A 16,766-nucleotide genomic window follows, 5' to 3' on the forward strand; every position below is an offset into this window, starting at 1 on the left:
GAGTAGCGTTTAGCAGCCCCAAGATGCACCACTACACACAGTGAGAAACAATGGCGATCTCAGGTCTAAGGATTCAGTAGGTATAACACTCAAGAACAACTGATGGCACATACAAAATAACAATCCCAACATTGTCTTGGAGTGGGTCAATCCAACACCATGTTCACCAACATGTGTCCACATCATTAATCCGATATCTCCATATCCATGATCCGTGAAACATGATCATCAATTAATGCATGTGCTAGTCTCAACGTCGTTGTTGTCCCACACAACGACATAAACTAGGGATAATTTAGAATCATATCATTTTCAACAAAGAGTTTCACGAACAAGTCACATACTTGATAATCAATGTAAAATAATCATCCATGGAACAAATAACAATTATTTATCATTACATAAACATACTCATGACACAAAATCTCCCACGCACACTAGAATCACTGATGTAAGTATCTAATACCCATAGATCTCATGTGCGCCTCATGCTTTGGTTGTGGGAGAGGCTTCGTCAACGGATCAGCAACGTTTGAATCCGTGTGCACCTTGCAAACCTTCACATCACCTCTCTCAACAAAGTTACGGATGAGGTGATACTTTCGCAGTATATGTCTGGACTCCTTAGTTGTTCTAGGCTCCTTTGCTAGTGCAACGGCACCACTATCATCACAATAGAGGTCCACTGGACTGGACGCACTAGGAACAACACCCAAGTCAGAAACAAACTTTCTGATCCAAACAGCTTCTTTTGCAGCTTCGGAAGCTGCAATATACTCGGCCTCTGTCGTCGAATCAGCCACCGTATCTTGCTTGGAACTCTTCCAGCTCACTGCCCCACCATTGAGGCAGAAAACAAAACCGGATTGCGATTTGGAGTCATCTTTGTCTGTTTGAAAACTAGCATCGGTGTAACCCTTTACAAGGAGCTCATCTTCGCCTCCAAATATTAGGAACATATCCTTAGTTCTTCTCAAGTACTCAAGGATACTCTTTACAATTGTCCAGTGAGGTTCACCGAAATCTGACTGATACCTGCTCGTAACACTTAGAGCAAAGGAAACATCTGGGCGCGTGCAAAGCATAGCATACATGATCGACCCTATGGCTGAAGCATAAGGAATCGTACTCATCCTCTTTTGCTCATCAGGTGTCGTAGCACACTGACTCTTGCTTAGAGTAATGCCATGTGACATTGGCAAGAAACCTTTCTTGGAATCTTGCATATTGAACCGATTCAATATCTTGTCAATGTACGTGTCTTGGCTCAATCCAATTAGCCTTTTTGATCTATCTATAGATCCTAATACCCAGAATATAAGCCGCCTCTCCTAAATCCTTCATCGAAAAACTCTTTTTCAATGAGGTTTTAACGGCTTCAAGCATTGGAATATCATTTCCGATCAGTAATATGTCATCCACATATAGGACCAGAAACACAAGTGCGCTCCCACTAGCCTTTTTGTAAACACAAGGCTCATCTTCATTCTTGATGAAGCCAAACCCTTTGACTACTTCATCAAAACGAATATTCCAACTCCGAGATGCTTGCTTCAATCCATAGATGGACCTCTGAAGTTTACATATTTTCCCAGCATTTTTAGGATCGACAAAACCTTCAGGCTGTGTCATATACACATCCTCACTTAGATGTCCATTAAGGAAAGCGGTTTTGACATCCATTTGACATATCTCATAGTCATAATATGCGGCAATTGCTAGGAGAATCCGAACAGACTTTAGCATTACGACGGGCGAAAAGGTTTCCTCATAGTCAACACCTTGAATTTGTCGGAAACCTTTCGCCACCAATCGTGCCTTATAGATGTGAACATTTCCATCCATGTCTAATTTTTTCTTAAAAATCCACTTACAATCGACAGGTCTTACACTGTCAATCTGATCGACCAAGTTCCAAACTTGATTATCATGCATGGATTTTAACTCGGATTCCATGGCTTCAAGCCATTTGTCGGAGTCAGGTCCCATCATTGCTTCTTTGTAGGTCAAGGGCTCATCATTTTCCATCAATAATACATGGCGCTCCTCCGTAATAAGGAGGTTGAGCTTGTCAGTAGCGCGACGTGCCCTTATAGACCTTCGTGGGGCTGGTGCCTCAACTACGGGTTGTGCAACATCTTGCACATCCCGTGGATCTTCAGTGGGTGCTGAAACAGTTTCGGGTGTTTCCTGAATTTCTTCAAGTTGCACCTTGCTCCCACTAAATCCTTTTGAGAGAAACTCCTTTTCTAAGAAAACACCATTGCGAGCGACAAACACTTTGCCTTCCGCCTTATTGTAAAAATAATATCATTTGGTTTCCCTAGGATACCCCACAAAGAAACATTTGTCTGACTTTGGAGTGAGCTTATCTGACATCAAACGTTTGACATAAGCCTCACATCCCCAAACTTTGAGAAAAGATAATCCGGGACGCTTCCCAGTCCATATCTCATATGGTGTCTTCTCAACAGACTTACTTGGAACCCTATTCAGTGTGAACGCAGCAGTTTCAAGAGCATAACCCCAAAATGACAATGGAAGATCAGCTTGGCTCATCATGGACCTAACCATGTCCAACAAGGTTCGGTTCCTCCGTTCGGATACCCCATTCCATTGAGGCGTTCCGGGCGGAGTTAGCTGCGGAATAATTCCACATTGCTTCAAATGATCACCAAATTCAAGGCTCAAATATTCTCCTCCACGATCAGATCGCAGAAATTTAATTGTCTTGCCTAATTGATTTTGTACTTCATTCTGAAATTCTTTGAACTTTTCAAACGATTCAGACTTGTGCCTCATTAAGTAGATATAGCCATGTCTACTAAAGTCATCAGTGAAAGTAATGAAGTACTGAAAACCACCTCTGGCTATTGAGCTCATTGGTCCACATACATCGGTATGTACAAGTCCCAACAAGTCACTCGCCCTCTCACTCTGACCAGTGAAAGGCGCTTTGGTCATCTTTCCAAGCAAACAAGACTCACATGTGTCAAATGATTCAAAATCAAATGAGATTAACAATCCATCTTTATGGAGTTGTTCAATGCGCTTCTCATTTATATGACCTAAGCGACAATGCCAAATAAAAGTGGGATTCAAATCATTTGGTCTAAGCCTCTTAGTATTAATGTTACAGACAGATTTATCCTCAAGATCAAGAACATATAATCCATTCACCAATGGACAATGAGCATAAAAATACCATTGCAAAAGATAGAACAACGTTTGTTCTCAATTACAATCTTAAAATCACCAACTTCTTCCAAACATGAAGAAGAAATAATGTTCTTGCTCAAAGCAGGAATGCAATAACAATTATTTAATTCCAAAACTAATCCGGAGGGTAGAGACAAGTGGTAGGTGCCGACCGCCAACACCGCAACCTTTGCGCCATTGCCGACCCGAACGTCCAACTCGCCTCTTGCAAATCTTCTAGTCTCACTTAGACCCTGCAACGATTTGCAAGTGCGAATCATCGATCCAGTATCAAATACCCATGATTCACTAGAAGATAATGCAATATTTATTTCTATAACATTTATACCTGAAGTGGAAGTCTCACTTCCCTTCTTCTTCTTCTTTTCTTCCAAGTACTTCTTGCAGTTCCTAGACCAATATCCCTTTTCATGACAGTGGAAGCATTCATCTTCAGAAGTAGGGCCAGATTTGGCCTTAGGTGCTGGCTTTAGCTTAGAGCCCGAAGACTCACCACCGGAACTCTTTTCCTTGCCTTTACCTTCGGGATTAGGAGGCGTCCAACGCTTCCTCTTTTTGTTCCCCTTCTGAATCATTATCACATGATTCGGATTCTTCTTAATGCTCTCCTCTGCTATTTTTAGCATCCCATGCAACTCACTCAATGTTTTATCCAAGCCATTCATCTGAAAGTTCATGATAAAAGGCTCATAGCTCGCCGGGAGCGACTGGAGAATAACATCAGTAGCCAAGTCTTGGTGAAGTTCAGAACCAAGTCTATCCAAAGTCTCAATGTAACCAATCATTTTGATCACATGAGGACTGACTGGGCTACCTTCTGCCAGCTTGCACGCAAACAAGGACTTTGAGATATTGAACCTCTCAGTCCTGGCTTGGTTCTGAAACATCCCACGCAGCCCCTCGATCATGGTATGAGCATCTGCATGCTCATACTGCTTCTGCAGATCAGGGGACATGGTGGCGAGCATCAGACAGCTGACATCAAGTGAGTCATTGCAGTGTTTCTCATAAGCTCTGCGATCAGCAGCAGTTGCATTGTCAGGGAGATCATCAGGATATGGCTGCTCAAGAACATACTCCTTTTTCTCTTGTCTGAGAACAATTCTCAGATTGCGGTACCAATCAATAAAGTTTGTTCCATTCAATTTTTCTTTCTCAAGAACAGAACGCAAGTTAAAAGCGGAATTGTTACTGGCAGACATAATCTACAACATTAAAGTAAAGCAAGATTTCAGCACTAAGTTTATGTAAAGACTTTCATTAACTGATTTAACAAAAGACAACCTACTATATCAAAGTCATCTTCCCTCTAATGACATATAGTGGTTCAAGATCCATAATCACTAAAATTCTAGTGAGCTTTAGCATCACGGCTAGAAAAGTAGTGATACAGGTAAGTAACAAATTACTAATCACATCTCTATGCGACTCTTGTTTGTTGGGTGGCATCCAATGCCCCGGCCCCAACCCTATGCCTTAAAGCCCAAAACTGTTTTGATAGCTTTGCTGAGTAAACCAATACTATGCTTGTGAATGTCCGACATCCACCCTATACAAAAGTGATAGCTGAGGGTACTCTACTTTGGTAAACCTACCACACAACGATCAAAATTTATAGGTGCAGCTATTGGTAAAAGGCATCAAAAACTCAACCTTTTCTAAGGGAAGCTATTCTATCATGATTAAAGCATCCACCATATGTAAAAGCATGAAAGAATAGTATGACAGGAAAATAAACATCACAAGCATATAATCATATTATATTGTGAATAGTATGACCTCTTGCATCACAATGGGCACCATCGCCATGGCTCCAAGGTGACCTCCATTGCCATCCGTCCTGTCTTGTGGTGATCATCATCGCCATCATGATTGAAGCCTCCATGAAAAGATACTAAGCTACTACATCTAATAGCTAGTGAAATAATTACATGAGGATTCAAACATCACAAGTCGACACGCAGGTCGTTATACAATAATGGTGCAACCTCAACCCGGTTGTGTTAACTTGCGACACGCAGGCCGCACAAATCATCACATACATCATCACATGACATTGAGGCCATACCATTCACATCACACCCTGCAAAAACAAGTTAGGCGTACGACGTGTTCTACCAAAGTAGCGCTTGAGAAGCCGCTACAGCGAGAAAGCAACGGAATTACACAGATCGCATCTATGGAATCCCTATGAAAATCTCATCAGAGTGATCGCATCACCTCAAATCCGAGCCATTCATAATGCCTCAATTTTCACTAGGTCAATCACCTTGACCGTGCAAACTTTGCACTTGAGAAGACTGCATCTACACATGACCTTGATCTGTTGGTTCAATCTGCTGACTATGCACACAGTTAGCCCGATGGTGATTCCAGCCGGTAGGGACATGTCGTATGCATAACAGAGAAAGAACACAAACTAATCTTTTGTCATATGCCGCGCAATCAACTCGCTCCAGTTTTAACCCCTTATGACCAATTGATCTAATCAAACCGTGCAAAAGTAATAGATCCAATCTACTAGAACAACATATCGCCTATATGCAAAAGATCCAGACCAAAAACTACGCAAGATGGCTCTGGTACCACTGTAGGGAAACGGGTAGGCTACGCTAGCATCACTACCGCATAAACCCAAGATACTTGCGAGTAGAAGATCATAGATCGTTACCACTAGACGCGCAGCGCAGCGGAAGAAGTCGCGCGTCGATGTAGAGGAAGTAGTCGATCACGTCCCACGAACCGAGCTCCTCGTACTTGATCCCAGCAGCCGATCAGCGCAGCAGTCGCAGCAGCGCCTCCACGGAGTCCACACGTACGGGGATGAAACGCCGGGCGTCGGTGTGCTAGCACCGCACGCACGGCAAGGGCGGCGGCCGAGAGAGAGGGAGGGGCGGCGGCTAGAGAGGTGGCGCGGCTCAGGTCATCGCCCCCTAGCCCCTCCCTCATATATATAGGGCGTACTAATGGGCTTCTATCTCATAGGCCCATTAGTAACCCTAATCCCTCTTGGATCAATATCCACTTGGGCCTTTAAACCGTATTGTGATGATGGGCTCTTGGGCATATCACCAACATGCGCCACCACCACGGCGGCCGGCCGGCCGGCCACCCCCCAGCCCGCCAGAGGCACAGCCGCACACGCAGAGGCAGGCACCAGGCAGGGCTCACGCTAAACCTACCACAGCAGTACCAGACCAGCGGCAATCATCCAGAGCGCCGCCCCGTCTCGCGCGCCTGCTAGCGCGAATTGAAAACGAGCGCGGCATGCATGCATCCATGCCTGCGTGCCCAGTGGTGGCAGCACAGGACACGACACGACCACGGCTTGCCAAGCACGTACGAGTATACGGCATACGAGTACTGGCGTACAGCCGCAGGGGATTGCTTTGCTGGGCTGGAATGGAAGCGGCCGAAATAGGGGGTACCCAAGACGGGGGTGCCATTCCCCCCAAAGCCCAGACATACCCCCCGTTCCCCAGCCAATCGGGGCCTGGCCCGCGCTGTAGCGGACACTGACCCCGGGACCGGGCCGTACGGGCCCCCGTCCGGCCCTGCTGCTGCGCCTGCGTGCGCGCGCGTACGGCGTACGTCCCCCGCCCTGCCCCCGCGCGCCAGGCTTTTTTTCCACCCACCTCTGCTCCCTCGCTGCTGTGGCGAGGCTCACGCTGACAGGTGGGCCGAGGGTGATTGTTGGTCCCACGCAACAGTCGGTGCTCGCACTGCGGACTCGGTACGTTGCGCGCGAAATCTTTTGTGGCGTCCGGTTCCGGATATGGGATCTTTCGCTCAAGTGGCAGAGGCGCTCCTTTTCTAACCGCTACCGCGTCAGCTGTGGTACCGATGACAAACGGGTCCCGCTACATCGAGCCCGCATGCCAGTGGGGCGAACATACCGCCTCGTGCGCCTTCCGCGTGAGGGAAGGAGCGGGGCGTATAGTCACGCAGCGCGCAGCCTTTAATGGGGCGTGGCAGTGATGCCACGCAACAGCAGCAGCCGGCGGGACCCGCCTCGGATTGAACCCATCAATGACACCCCTCCATGTGGCCGCGGCCCCGCGGTCACGAGCCCGCCGCGTGGGCCCACGGCGCCTGCACGGCTCCTGCCGGGCTACGGGGACTAGCTGGCTGCCTCGGTCCCTGACAGGAGCTCCCACATGTCAGTACGGCGCGCTCGCTTCCCATCCCCCCGCTTCCCAGTGGCCTGCCTGCTCCTCCCCGGGAGGCTCGCCTCGCTGCCCGGTTGCTTTATATGGGGGTGCCCACGCCAGTGCCGGTCGTCAACCTATTGCCTGTACTTGCAGCAGCAGCCGCCGCGGCCGCCGAAGCTATTCCGCTTTGCCTCGCGCCGCCGTCATAGTCATAGCCGGCGGGAAGCGCGTGCGTGCCGTGACGACGACGCGGCGGGACGTAGCCATGGAATCAGGAAACGGCGGCGGAAGCGGCAGCGGCAGCGGCAGCAGGAGCGCGAGCGCGAGCGCGCCGCCGCCCTGGGATCTCGGCATGCACTGGGCGCCCGCCGGCTCGTCGCCACCCTACCCGCAGCAGCCCTTCGTGGCGCGCCCGGGCGGCGAGGCCGCCAGCCACCACCACCACCAGCAGGAGCTGACCTGCCTCAAGCTGGGGAAGCGGCCCTGCTGCTGGGCTGGGGCGGCGGGCACCCCGGCGGCGGCGCAGGCCGGCGGTGCTGCCCTGCCGCCGCAGGTCCACGACAACGGCGCCGCCGCCGGTGGCGCGGGCGGGACGACGGCGGCGGCTGAGGGCAGGAGGAAGGAGAAGGCGAGCGCGGCCACGGCGGCGGCGGGCGCGCCGCGGTGCCAGGTGGAGGGGTGCCACGCGGAGCTGGCAGGCGCCAAGGACTACCACCGGCGGCACAAGGTGTGCCAGGTGCACTCCAAGGCGCCCCGCGTCGTCGTGCTCGGCGCCGAGCAGCGCTTCTGCCAGCAGTGCAGCCGGTCCGTACGCCCATTATTTTATCCCGCATGCCTGTACATACGGGCGCGAGCTCTCTGGTAGTATTAAGCGAAGCAACTTTGGTTTCTGATACGTGCACGCGCGGACGGAACTTGCATTGTTCCCTCGCTCTTGTGCGTGCTGCTTCTCTCTCGGCGCGCGTATACGCCACGCGCGTGCGTGCGTGCGTGCAGGTTCCACGCGGTGTCGGAGTTCGACGACGCGAAGCGGAGCTGCCGGCGGCGGCTGGCCGGGCACAACGAGCGGCGGCGGAAGAGCAACGCCAGCGAGGCCATGGCCAGGGGCGCTGCGCACCCACACGGTACGTATACGTCCGTCCTGTCCCAGCGTCCCAGCGTACGTACAGTACGACGACCGAGGGGTACACTCCGAATGCGGTAATTCTTGCGCGCAGGACGGGGAAATTAAGTGACGCAGGGCACCGGCAGTGGAAAAACCACGCGGCGCACGTCCACAGTAGCTACAGCCTACAGGAGTGCGTAGTCATGGCAACAAAAAAAAACTTGGCAGTGTGGTTGGTGGTTTGATCCCGGGAGACATGGAGAGAGAGGGGTGCTGCCTGCTGGGTTCCTCGGGATGTGCGACGTGCAAAGCCCGTTAGCGCACGGATTTTAACGTGCACCTGCCCGCTGCTGCCTGCGATGCCGGCCGGCGGTGAGTGGCTGGCCAGGCCGACCGTGCTATCATGGCTTAACAGGAGCACGCCGCAGAGCGGTCGCTGTTGGTGGCACCGGCCGCGTCAAATTTGCCGGAGCTGCAGGCGAGCTGTGCGTCGTTTTATACGGGGGTGCTGCTACGTGGTGGTAGTAGTAGTGTACGATACGACCGGCTCTACTGCTGCGGTTGCCCTGACTCTCCTCCTTTTTTTGATAGTGTACCTGCGTCTCCAGTATAATCTTTTGTCCGGGTTCAACGAATATAAGTTACGGAGTAGTACGTGCGTAAATGGATCTCGTATTTACTGGCTTAATCTTTGTACAGTACGCACACGTACATTTGTAAGTCCTTGATTTGTGTATTCCTCATGTCAACATGGTATGCTCCCTACAGGGAAACACACTACTGGGATGTCACTACGGCTGGCCTCGCATAGGAGTATATCGGATTCACTGACAAACATGTGCTAATTAATACGTTGCATGCCGCAGGAATGGCGCCGTTCGGCCACGGCTTCCTGCCGCCGTGCGGCCTCCCGGCGGCGTCCCCGGCTGGTGCTCTCTCTCTTCTGTCATCGGCCAGACGCGCGGGCGCCCCCTGGCTTCGCCCGGCGCCCGACATCTCCGCCCGCTCCAGCGCCGCGCTCGACGAGCTCATCGCCGAGAACCGCGCCGCGCTCCTCGCGTGGCACTTCTCCGACGGCTTGGCGCCCGGCCGGCATCATCTCGCCCCTCCGTCGTCCGCGGGCCCCGCCCCGGCGCCCCCCGATCACCAGGCGGCCGCCTGGCACCACCCCCACAACGGCGCTGGCGCTGGCGGCCGGTACTACCACGCGGGGCACACGACGCTGGACCTCATGCAGACGGCGACGGCGGCGGCCACCACCGCGGCTCCCGCCGGGGCGGCCGCGAGGCCTCCCAGGACCAAGGACAACGGCGACGCGGCCGGGCCCGCGGGTGGGGGTGGAGCCCGCGCGCTGTGACATGCACGCTCACGCGGGCCGCGCGCGGCTTGGGCCTTTGCCCTTTGGCGGTCGCGTCCGTGCAATCAGCACGAGGTGATGGCGTCTCGTCGTATAGCGGCAGGTGGTGCGGTGGGCGGTGACGCGGTGTGCTCCGCTGCATGTTCCGGTGTTCCCCGAGGGCCGTGCAATTCTGTGCCCTGTGCTAGTTCTAGGTGTTGTGGTGGAAAATTGGCAATGGCGTCTCATTGGCTCTCTGAAGAACTGAATTTTACAGCAGCCTTTTCTTCGTTTTCGCCTACTCACCAGTTCACCGAAAAAGGCATACCCAGTGCCGTAGGATTCCCGCACTGTGCGGTCTATGAAATGGTGAGACACCTTGGGTCTCCTTGAGCTTTATGCCAGGGACTCGGGAGGGGAGAACCAGAGACAAATGGTTTTGGCTGGGATCGGAGAACCAAGCTGAGATCTTACACGGTACGCTGACCTGGGACGCGTAGCCACCGATCAGGATTCATGAATCGCTCACATGATCGAGCCGTGGCATGGCAGAGAAGAACGGAGGGCGTTGAGCACGAATAGAGGGACCTCACAGAGGGATCGGACTCCAAGGTGAGCACTGAGCCGTGCGTCGGCGCCTCCTTGTTTCCCATGGGACGGGCAGCCCAACACGTACTTCAGCTGGTGGTAATGGCGTTTGTGCGTTTCATTCGGAGGCGCTCTGAAGAACTGAATGTGCTACTGCTATTTGATAGGAGTAGGAGGGAAGTCAGTTGGTCATGCCAGTCGTTGTGCCGAAACTGAAAGCTGCCTGATGTTATGTCTGTAACTGGAGCAATGTGCTCTGCCCTGGGCGAAACTTGCAACTTGTAAACTTGTTTTTTTCTATAGTGACCACTGACCACACAGGGATCTGGGATGCTCAGTCATCGTCTCATCGACCAGGGATTCACGAAGTCACTCACATGACCTGCATGGCGCCGTCGCATGGTAGAGAAAAGGGAGCACACAGAACAGTATGAAACGAGAGGAGACTTCCAAGTCTTCAATTGGGGCGGCCATGGTGACTGGTGGTGGACTGATGACCCAGAACAGTCAGGCCATATGCATCTTTCTCGTGTCGAATTAAAGGCCATGTTTGGTTCATAACGTGAAAATTCACAAAAAGACGAATGCATGTATGGAGTACTAAACGAAATTTATTTGCGAAACTTTTTCACGGATGAGTGTAACTTTTTCGAGACGAATCTAATGAGTCAAGTTCCAACATGATTGGCTGCAGTGATGCTACAGTAACCACAACTAATCATCTTTTAATCATGCGTCAAAAGGCCTTATTAGCTACAGTACATGCTACAGTACCATGATTGTGGAGATTGTTTTATAATTAGACTTCATTTAATACCTCTAATTAGTGATCAAATGGGCGAAAAGTTTTCATGAAAACTTTTTCACCCCAAACCAAACACGGCCAAATTTCTCCATCAGCTATCGTCACAGAACCTATGGATCTGACATTGTCACCGGAACGATCCAGTCCACCAGCTTCTAGAAGACACATATGGTCGCGGCGCACTCGCTGAAGACGACGACTCTAATGTGGCATATGGCATGCCCAGGTGTCTACAAGACTATAACGAACTGATGTTGGAATAATGCAGTATTTTTTTTTGAGAAGGGAATAATGTAGTAAATGGTTAGCAGTGTAAAATCCATATGGCAGTAATTCTATGCATGGACCGCAGCCCACCCGTGTGGACTGGGCTAGGATTTGATGCAAATCAGGCCTATATGTTGTTCAGGACATGGACAGCAAAAAAAAGGGAGTTAGTGAAGGGAGATGATGATATGGAAAAGAAAGAGGGAGGCGCAAGGGTACATTAATTATCTCCACTCACTAATAATATAAGTTATTTATGACACACTGAAGCAATCTATAAGGTAAAATTTTGACTAATAACTTATAGGGAAAATATAATATCTGAAATTAGAAGGATTATATGTTACGAACGTACTTAACCTCTGTTTGGAGTAGATGTACACAAATTTGGTGTGTGCTTACAATATTTCTGGAAAGCCGATACGAAAATCACTATTTGAGTTCAGATCCATTATTTGGAAAAAAATTGGTTATAATAATCGTATTATCCAAAAGAACGGAGGGAGCACTACACAATTATCTGTTAGGAAACTAACTTAACAGATCATGCGTTATGCTAATATACGTGAGGACCACGATAATGTACTATACAACAGCAATGAAGTGAATTAGCATCAAAATCCATAGCAAAATGAGTGGATGACACAATCAGGACAAGAGGTATTCTTTGTAGGGCTCACGGGAACGGAAAACAACGCTAGTGTAGCCCGTAGTATACTAAGCTAGCTTAATATGCTAATACTGGGGTCATCAGCAGTTAGCACGCGATCTAATAAGCTTAAAGAACTTCTAGTTAGAACGAGAAGAAGTCTACTAATGTCAGTGCACTATGATTGTGTCAGATCGAAGTACCACTACAGTGTGACTAACAGGCGATGTGACAGCAACCTACCTCGCTAGACAATCTAATCGATCTGGCTTAGCACGATCCTAGCTTTTCCAGAAAGCACTTTTTTAAGTACTGGCAGAACACAAGGCCCCCAACGGAGACCATGACTCGATGTCTTTCTTCAATTCTTATCCGTAGGAAGTTTAAGCATCACGTCCTAATGAAGGAATGGCCATCAATTTTTTTGATTAAATGTTACAAATGCTTAACGCTGAACTCAAATCCTGCTCTCTACATATACAATACTCCATTCTCTTCCGATACACATATATAATAAACAATATAAGGTGGCGATAGATGAGGAAAACTCTCAGGTCAGGTCAGGTCAGATCATGATCAACAGAACTGATGATCAACACTGCATAATTAGAACAACCGATCTCAAGATTTACTGCATAAATCAATCGAATTTGAAAGGTTGATTGTTTAATCGGTTTCTGGCTCTATCTCACTCCAGTCAAATTCAAATATAATTCCTGCAAACTTTACCCACGCGCGCGCGCAGCTCCTACGGCAGCTGTGCGAGACTAGTACTCACAATCAATATATACTCACTGCACTGGTGACCACTGGCGAGAGGCTATGTACACGAGCAAGTATTGCACCTATCTAGCTATAGCTACATATGTATATGGTGCTAGCTACCCGCACGGCAGCGGGCAGTGGTAGAGGCCGGCCAGTGAGGAAGAAAGAACAAGGGCCTCGTTTGATTTGCGCTGTGTTAGTGAAAAACGATATTTTGATTGCTAATTATAGTGTCAAACAAAGTCAGTTTACAAAACTAACTTCAGAACCCAACGCTAGGAACCCTGAAGAATCTAATGAGACTTTTGACCGCGCGATTAGAGAATAGTTACTGTAGCATTACTGTAGTTAATTATCTATTAATTACCGTTATTAGATTCATCACGAAAAATTACACCCATCCCTGAAATTTTTTTTACAAATTGACTTCATTTACTACTTCATGCATAAAAGATTCTCACATAACATAATGTAGCGTCAACCAAACGGGGCCAAGGCAGGAACGAGACCGGGCCGGGAGGAGCTGTACGTGAGCACTGCAAGGGAAACTTAACCCCCAGTGGCCAGAGCACATTGAATGAGCATGTGAGCGTGCCACTTAAGTTAGCAAGGACACATCACCTCCGTGCATGCATTCACACACCTTGCCACAGTACAGTGTGGAGATGGAGATACTCCAATGGCTCAGCTCTCGTACCGGCCGTAGCCCGTAGGGATATGATATAGAGAAAAAAAAGGTCGATTAAATTCTCTTCAATGCAATACCGGCCCTGCGATGCAATGCATCGGGCCCGGCTGGCCAGGTTCCATCCGATTCTCCTAGAGGGACGGGTACGGCGGTCGTAGTAGATGTGATCCTTATCCATATATCATTTGAAGGCGTAGTAGTGTATAATCTATATGCATATGAGCATATCTAGCCAGCAAGCTCTCCACAAAGAGTGATCAGCAAGTAAGCTAGTGCTATTTTTGAACTCAAGCAATGCAAGCTAGAATTAGGAGTACTTGGGTTGTAGTTTAGTTTGTACCCTGCAAGCTAGCAAAGCAAATTAAGCAAGCAATGCAAGCAGCAGCTGGGAACGAGAAGAAATGCTCTCACACCAGATCCAGGAGAGGAGGACGAGCTGGAGAAAGAAACCTAGCTAGCTACAAAGGCCACACTGTCTGGTCTTTTTTGCTACATGACACCTAAAAAGGGCCAGGCGTAGTACAGGTGCACGGTAGGGCCGCTGCCACTGCTACTACTGTGGGCGAGCACAGCTCGCTCGCTCGCTCTGGTCTGGTCCTGGTGGCCATCAGCTGCTGCGTTGCCTATGATCGATCTCCATTACCACCCCCGGGCCCTAATCCTCCCTCGCTCCTTTCCAAAATAAAGCTCCTCCTAAATACTGTTCATCCCAGCAGCAGATCTCAACCCTCTAGCTAGTGCTTTGGAATCAACGGGCAACGAGAGACTGCAGCAGGCAGCAACACTGACCAAAGAACATATTCTATACCGACTGTTCGTTACCAAGGTAGGAGTAATCATCTTATTTTTCGTACTAATTCTTCCCGATTAACGAGGAGAGAAGCTTATAATTAGTTTTAGGACTAGTACTCAGGATCAGAACACTCGCAGAGAGCTTTAGTTTTCTTTCACGGTGGGCATGCGGCAGCGCATCGTTTGGTTCGTAGCGCCCAGAAAGATTTGCCATCGGATCGAGGCATGGCAGAGGAGCTGGGCTAGCTAGACCTCGATCGGCCACAAGTGGAGGAGCTGCGTGCAGGCTCGGGCTTGAGGTCTGTGGAGCATATCCTTGTCGGCCACTACGGTCTCCGCGTACGGATCGTTGACCCCTACATCAACATGGCTCGGCTAGGCAGCATGCAACGTGACGGCCACAGCTACCTAGCCCTCCTCTTTGAGTTCCCCAAATCACATGTACTAGTCCCAAAATATAACCACTTTCAGATTTGATCAAACTCAAATCTATTCAACTTTGACCATTAATATTGTTATGAATGAATTATTTTAAATATAAACATTTATATATTATGATAATTGCTTTCATAACGAATCTATTAACGTTATTTTTATCTTATAGATCTTTATAAATTATTTATTATTTATAATCAAAATTGGCTAAATTTAACTTGGACCAAATCTAAAAATACTTATATTATGGAACGGAGGGAGTACCATCGATCCATCGGGAGAGCAACTAGTATCTCGCTAGCTTGTACTACATGCACAATTTGCTTGGTGTGTACTGCTTCCTAGAAATTCCTACATATCCTTTTTTTTTCTTATATTGTTCTTGAGAGAGCGAGCGACCCGGGCGAAGAACTACATGCGGTCAAATATAATGCATGCATGCATGGCCGCTCAGAGTCACAAAGTCAGTGTGGTGCATGTAAGATGGTTAGGATCGATGATTATGCTAGTAGCATACTTCTAAAATGCGAAACCATGCAATAATATATATGATGAACTAATAAAAAGGGTAGCTTGGAGCTGAAAGGAACAAGAGAACAAGCAGTGAAATACTACTAGAAGAAGCATAAGATATTTATAAAGAGGAAACCATCAAGCCAAGGTTCCATGCATATATATAGAATAGAAGAACATACTTCTAGATAAGAAACTGGCTAACAACCATTCCTAATCCAAGCAAATTAAACATACATATACAGAAGCACACATAGTATATACACGCACACGCATCAGGCCAGCTAACTGGGTTACTATACTACTAGGTCATACAACTACTCGCTCGCTAGTCCTACTTAATACTGCCGCGCGGCTCCGTCGCGATCTAGTATTATCTAGAATCTTCGCGATGGTAGACTTCGTTCATCACCAAGGTCGTGAGGCCCATGACCTAGCTAGCTACAGCTAGTCAACTACTAACACAAGACGTCCTTGAGCAGCTTGTACCTGCGGCCGGCCACCCTGGTCGTCGTCGTCGTCGCCCGCCGCCCGGCGGCCTCGGCCTGCTGGTGCTGGTGGTCGCCGCTGCCGGCCTGCTTCCCGCCACGGCCGCTGCCGCCGCTGGAGCTCGTGGTGGACGACGACTCCTGGCTGCCTGCGGCGTGCTGCTTCCCGGCCGCGGACGGCGACGGCGACGGCGACCACCTCGCCTTCCCTGCGGCCACGTCGCCGAGGCACCAGTCGCACGTGTCGGAGCCGGCGGAGGCCGGCGCGCCGTCGCCGTAGTAGTTGGTGCAGTACCTGCATGTGTCGCCATGGGCGGTCATCAGCAGCTAGTATTATCGAGTACTATTACAGTATGAAGAGACGACGCAGCTGATGGGGAAGAGGAAGATGTTGGGCGCATGCAGAGAGACCATATGTATACGTACGAGTGCTGGAAGCGGTGGCGGCAGCGCGCGCAGCGGAAGAGCTTCTCGGGGAAGCCGACGTCGCCGCACATGGAGCAGACGGTGGCGGCGGCGGCACGGGACATGGAGGCAGATCGGCGGTGGACCGGAGGAGGATGCGAGTGGGAGAGACAGACAAGGAGAGGAGAGGAGGAGGATATGGGGAGGGGGGAGTACTGAGTCAGTGGTATGGAAGTAAGGCAGGCAGGAGGAGAGGGGTTGGCGTTAAATATGAGAGAGAGATGGGGAGGCGTACGTGCATGTAAATAAAGAAAGGAAAAGAGCGAGGGGAGATGAAAGGTCGGGGCCGCAGGGGAGGCACGCGCGACAACCTTAATCCGGCGGCTGGAGAAGGGAGGACGACGACCGACGACGTACGCGTCGAGGCGATCGATCTCGAAGCGGCCCGGCCGGGATAGAATCTGGTCCCCGTCGCCGGTTCGCGCCGATGTGCTTACAGGCTTTCGATTCTGAGAAGATGAGAGTGAACTACGGCGAGCGAGGAACAGGCGATAGGTCAG

General features: G+C 49.9%; 2 protein-coding genes across 2 annotated transcripts; one reads left to right on the forward strand and one right to left on the reverse strand.

The window, feature by feature from the left end:
- Positions 1 to 7,506: 7,506 nt before the first annotated feature.
- LOC120642703 (squamosa promoter-binding-like protein 7) lies at positions 7,507 to 10,112 on the forward strand. Its single transcript, XM_039919267.1, has 3 exons — positions 7,507 to 8,174; positions 8,367 to 8,494; positions 9,342 to 10,112. The coding sequence occupies exons 1-3, from the start codon at positions 7,636 to 7,638 to the stop codon at positions 9,830 to 9,832; spliced, it is 1,158 nt and encodes a 385-aa protein (XP_039775201.1). The 5' UTR covers positions 7,507 to 7,635; the 3' UTR covers positions 9,833 to 10,112.
- A 5,297-nt stretch (positions 10,113 to 15,409) lies between these two features.
- On the reverse strand, positions 15,410 to 16,450 carry LOC120642704. Its single transcript, XM_039919269.1, has 2 exons — positions 16,228 to 16,450; positions 15,410 to 16,096 (listed from the first exon to the last, which is right to left on the reverse strand). The coding sequence occupies exons 1-2, from the start codon at positions 16,329 to 16,331 to the stop codon at positions 15,772 to 15,774; spliced, it is 429 nt and encodes a 142-aa protein (XP_039775203.1). The 5' UTR covers positions 16,332 to 16,450; the 3' UTR covers positions 15,410 to 15,771.
- Between the last annotated feature and the right edge of the window lie 316 nt (positions 16,451 to 16,766).

The sequence above is a fragment of the Panicum virgatum genome, chromosome 7K (assembly GCF_016808335.1).
Source record: "Panicum virgatum strain AP13 chromosome 7K, P.virgatum_v5, whole genome shotgun sequence".
Taxonomy (NCBI): Eukaryota; Viridiplantae; Streptophyta; class Magnoliopsida; order Poales; family Poaceae; genus Panicum; species Panicum virgatum.

What these genes read in the sequence shown, in the direction of transcription:
- LOC120642704 (XM_039919269.1), bottom strand. Translation starts at nt 16,331, where the DNA reads ATGTCCCGTGCCGCCGCCGCCACCGTCTGCTCCATGTGCGGCGACGTC. An exon ending in CGCCACCGCTTCCAGCACTC is followed by an intron (nt 16,097 to 16,227) that starts GTACGTATACAT and finishes CGACACATGCAG; the next exon opens with GTACTGCACCAACTACTACG.
- LOC120642703 (XM_039919267.1), top strand. Translation starts at nt 7,636, where the DNA reads ATGGAATCAGGAAACGGCGGCGGAAGCGGCAGCGGCAGCGGCAGCAGG. An exon ending in TTCTGCCAGCAGTGCAGCCG is followed by an intron (nt 8,175 to 8,366) that starts GTCCGTACGCCC and finishes GCGTGCGTGCAG; the next exon opens with GTTCCACGCGGTGTCGGAGT. An exon ending in GGGCGCTGCGCACCCACACG is followed by an intron (nt 8,495 to 9,341) that starts GTACGTATACGT and finishes TGCATGCCGCAG; the next exon opens with GAATGGCGCCGTTCGGCCAC.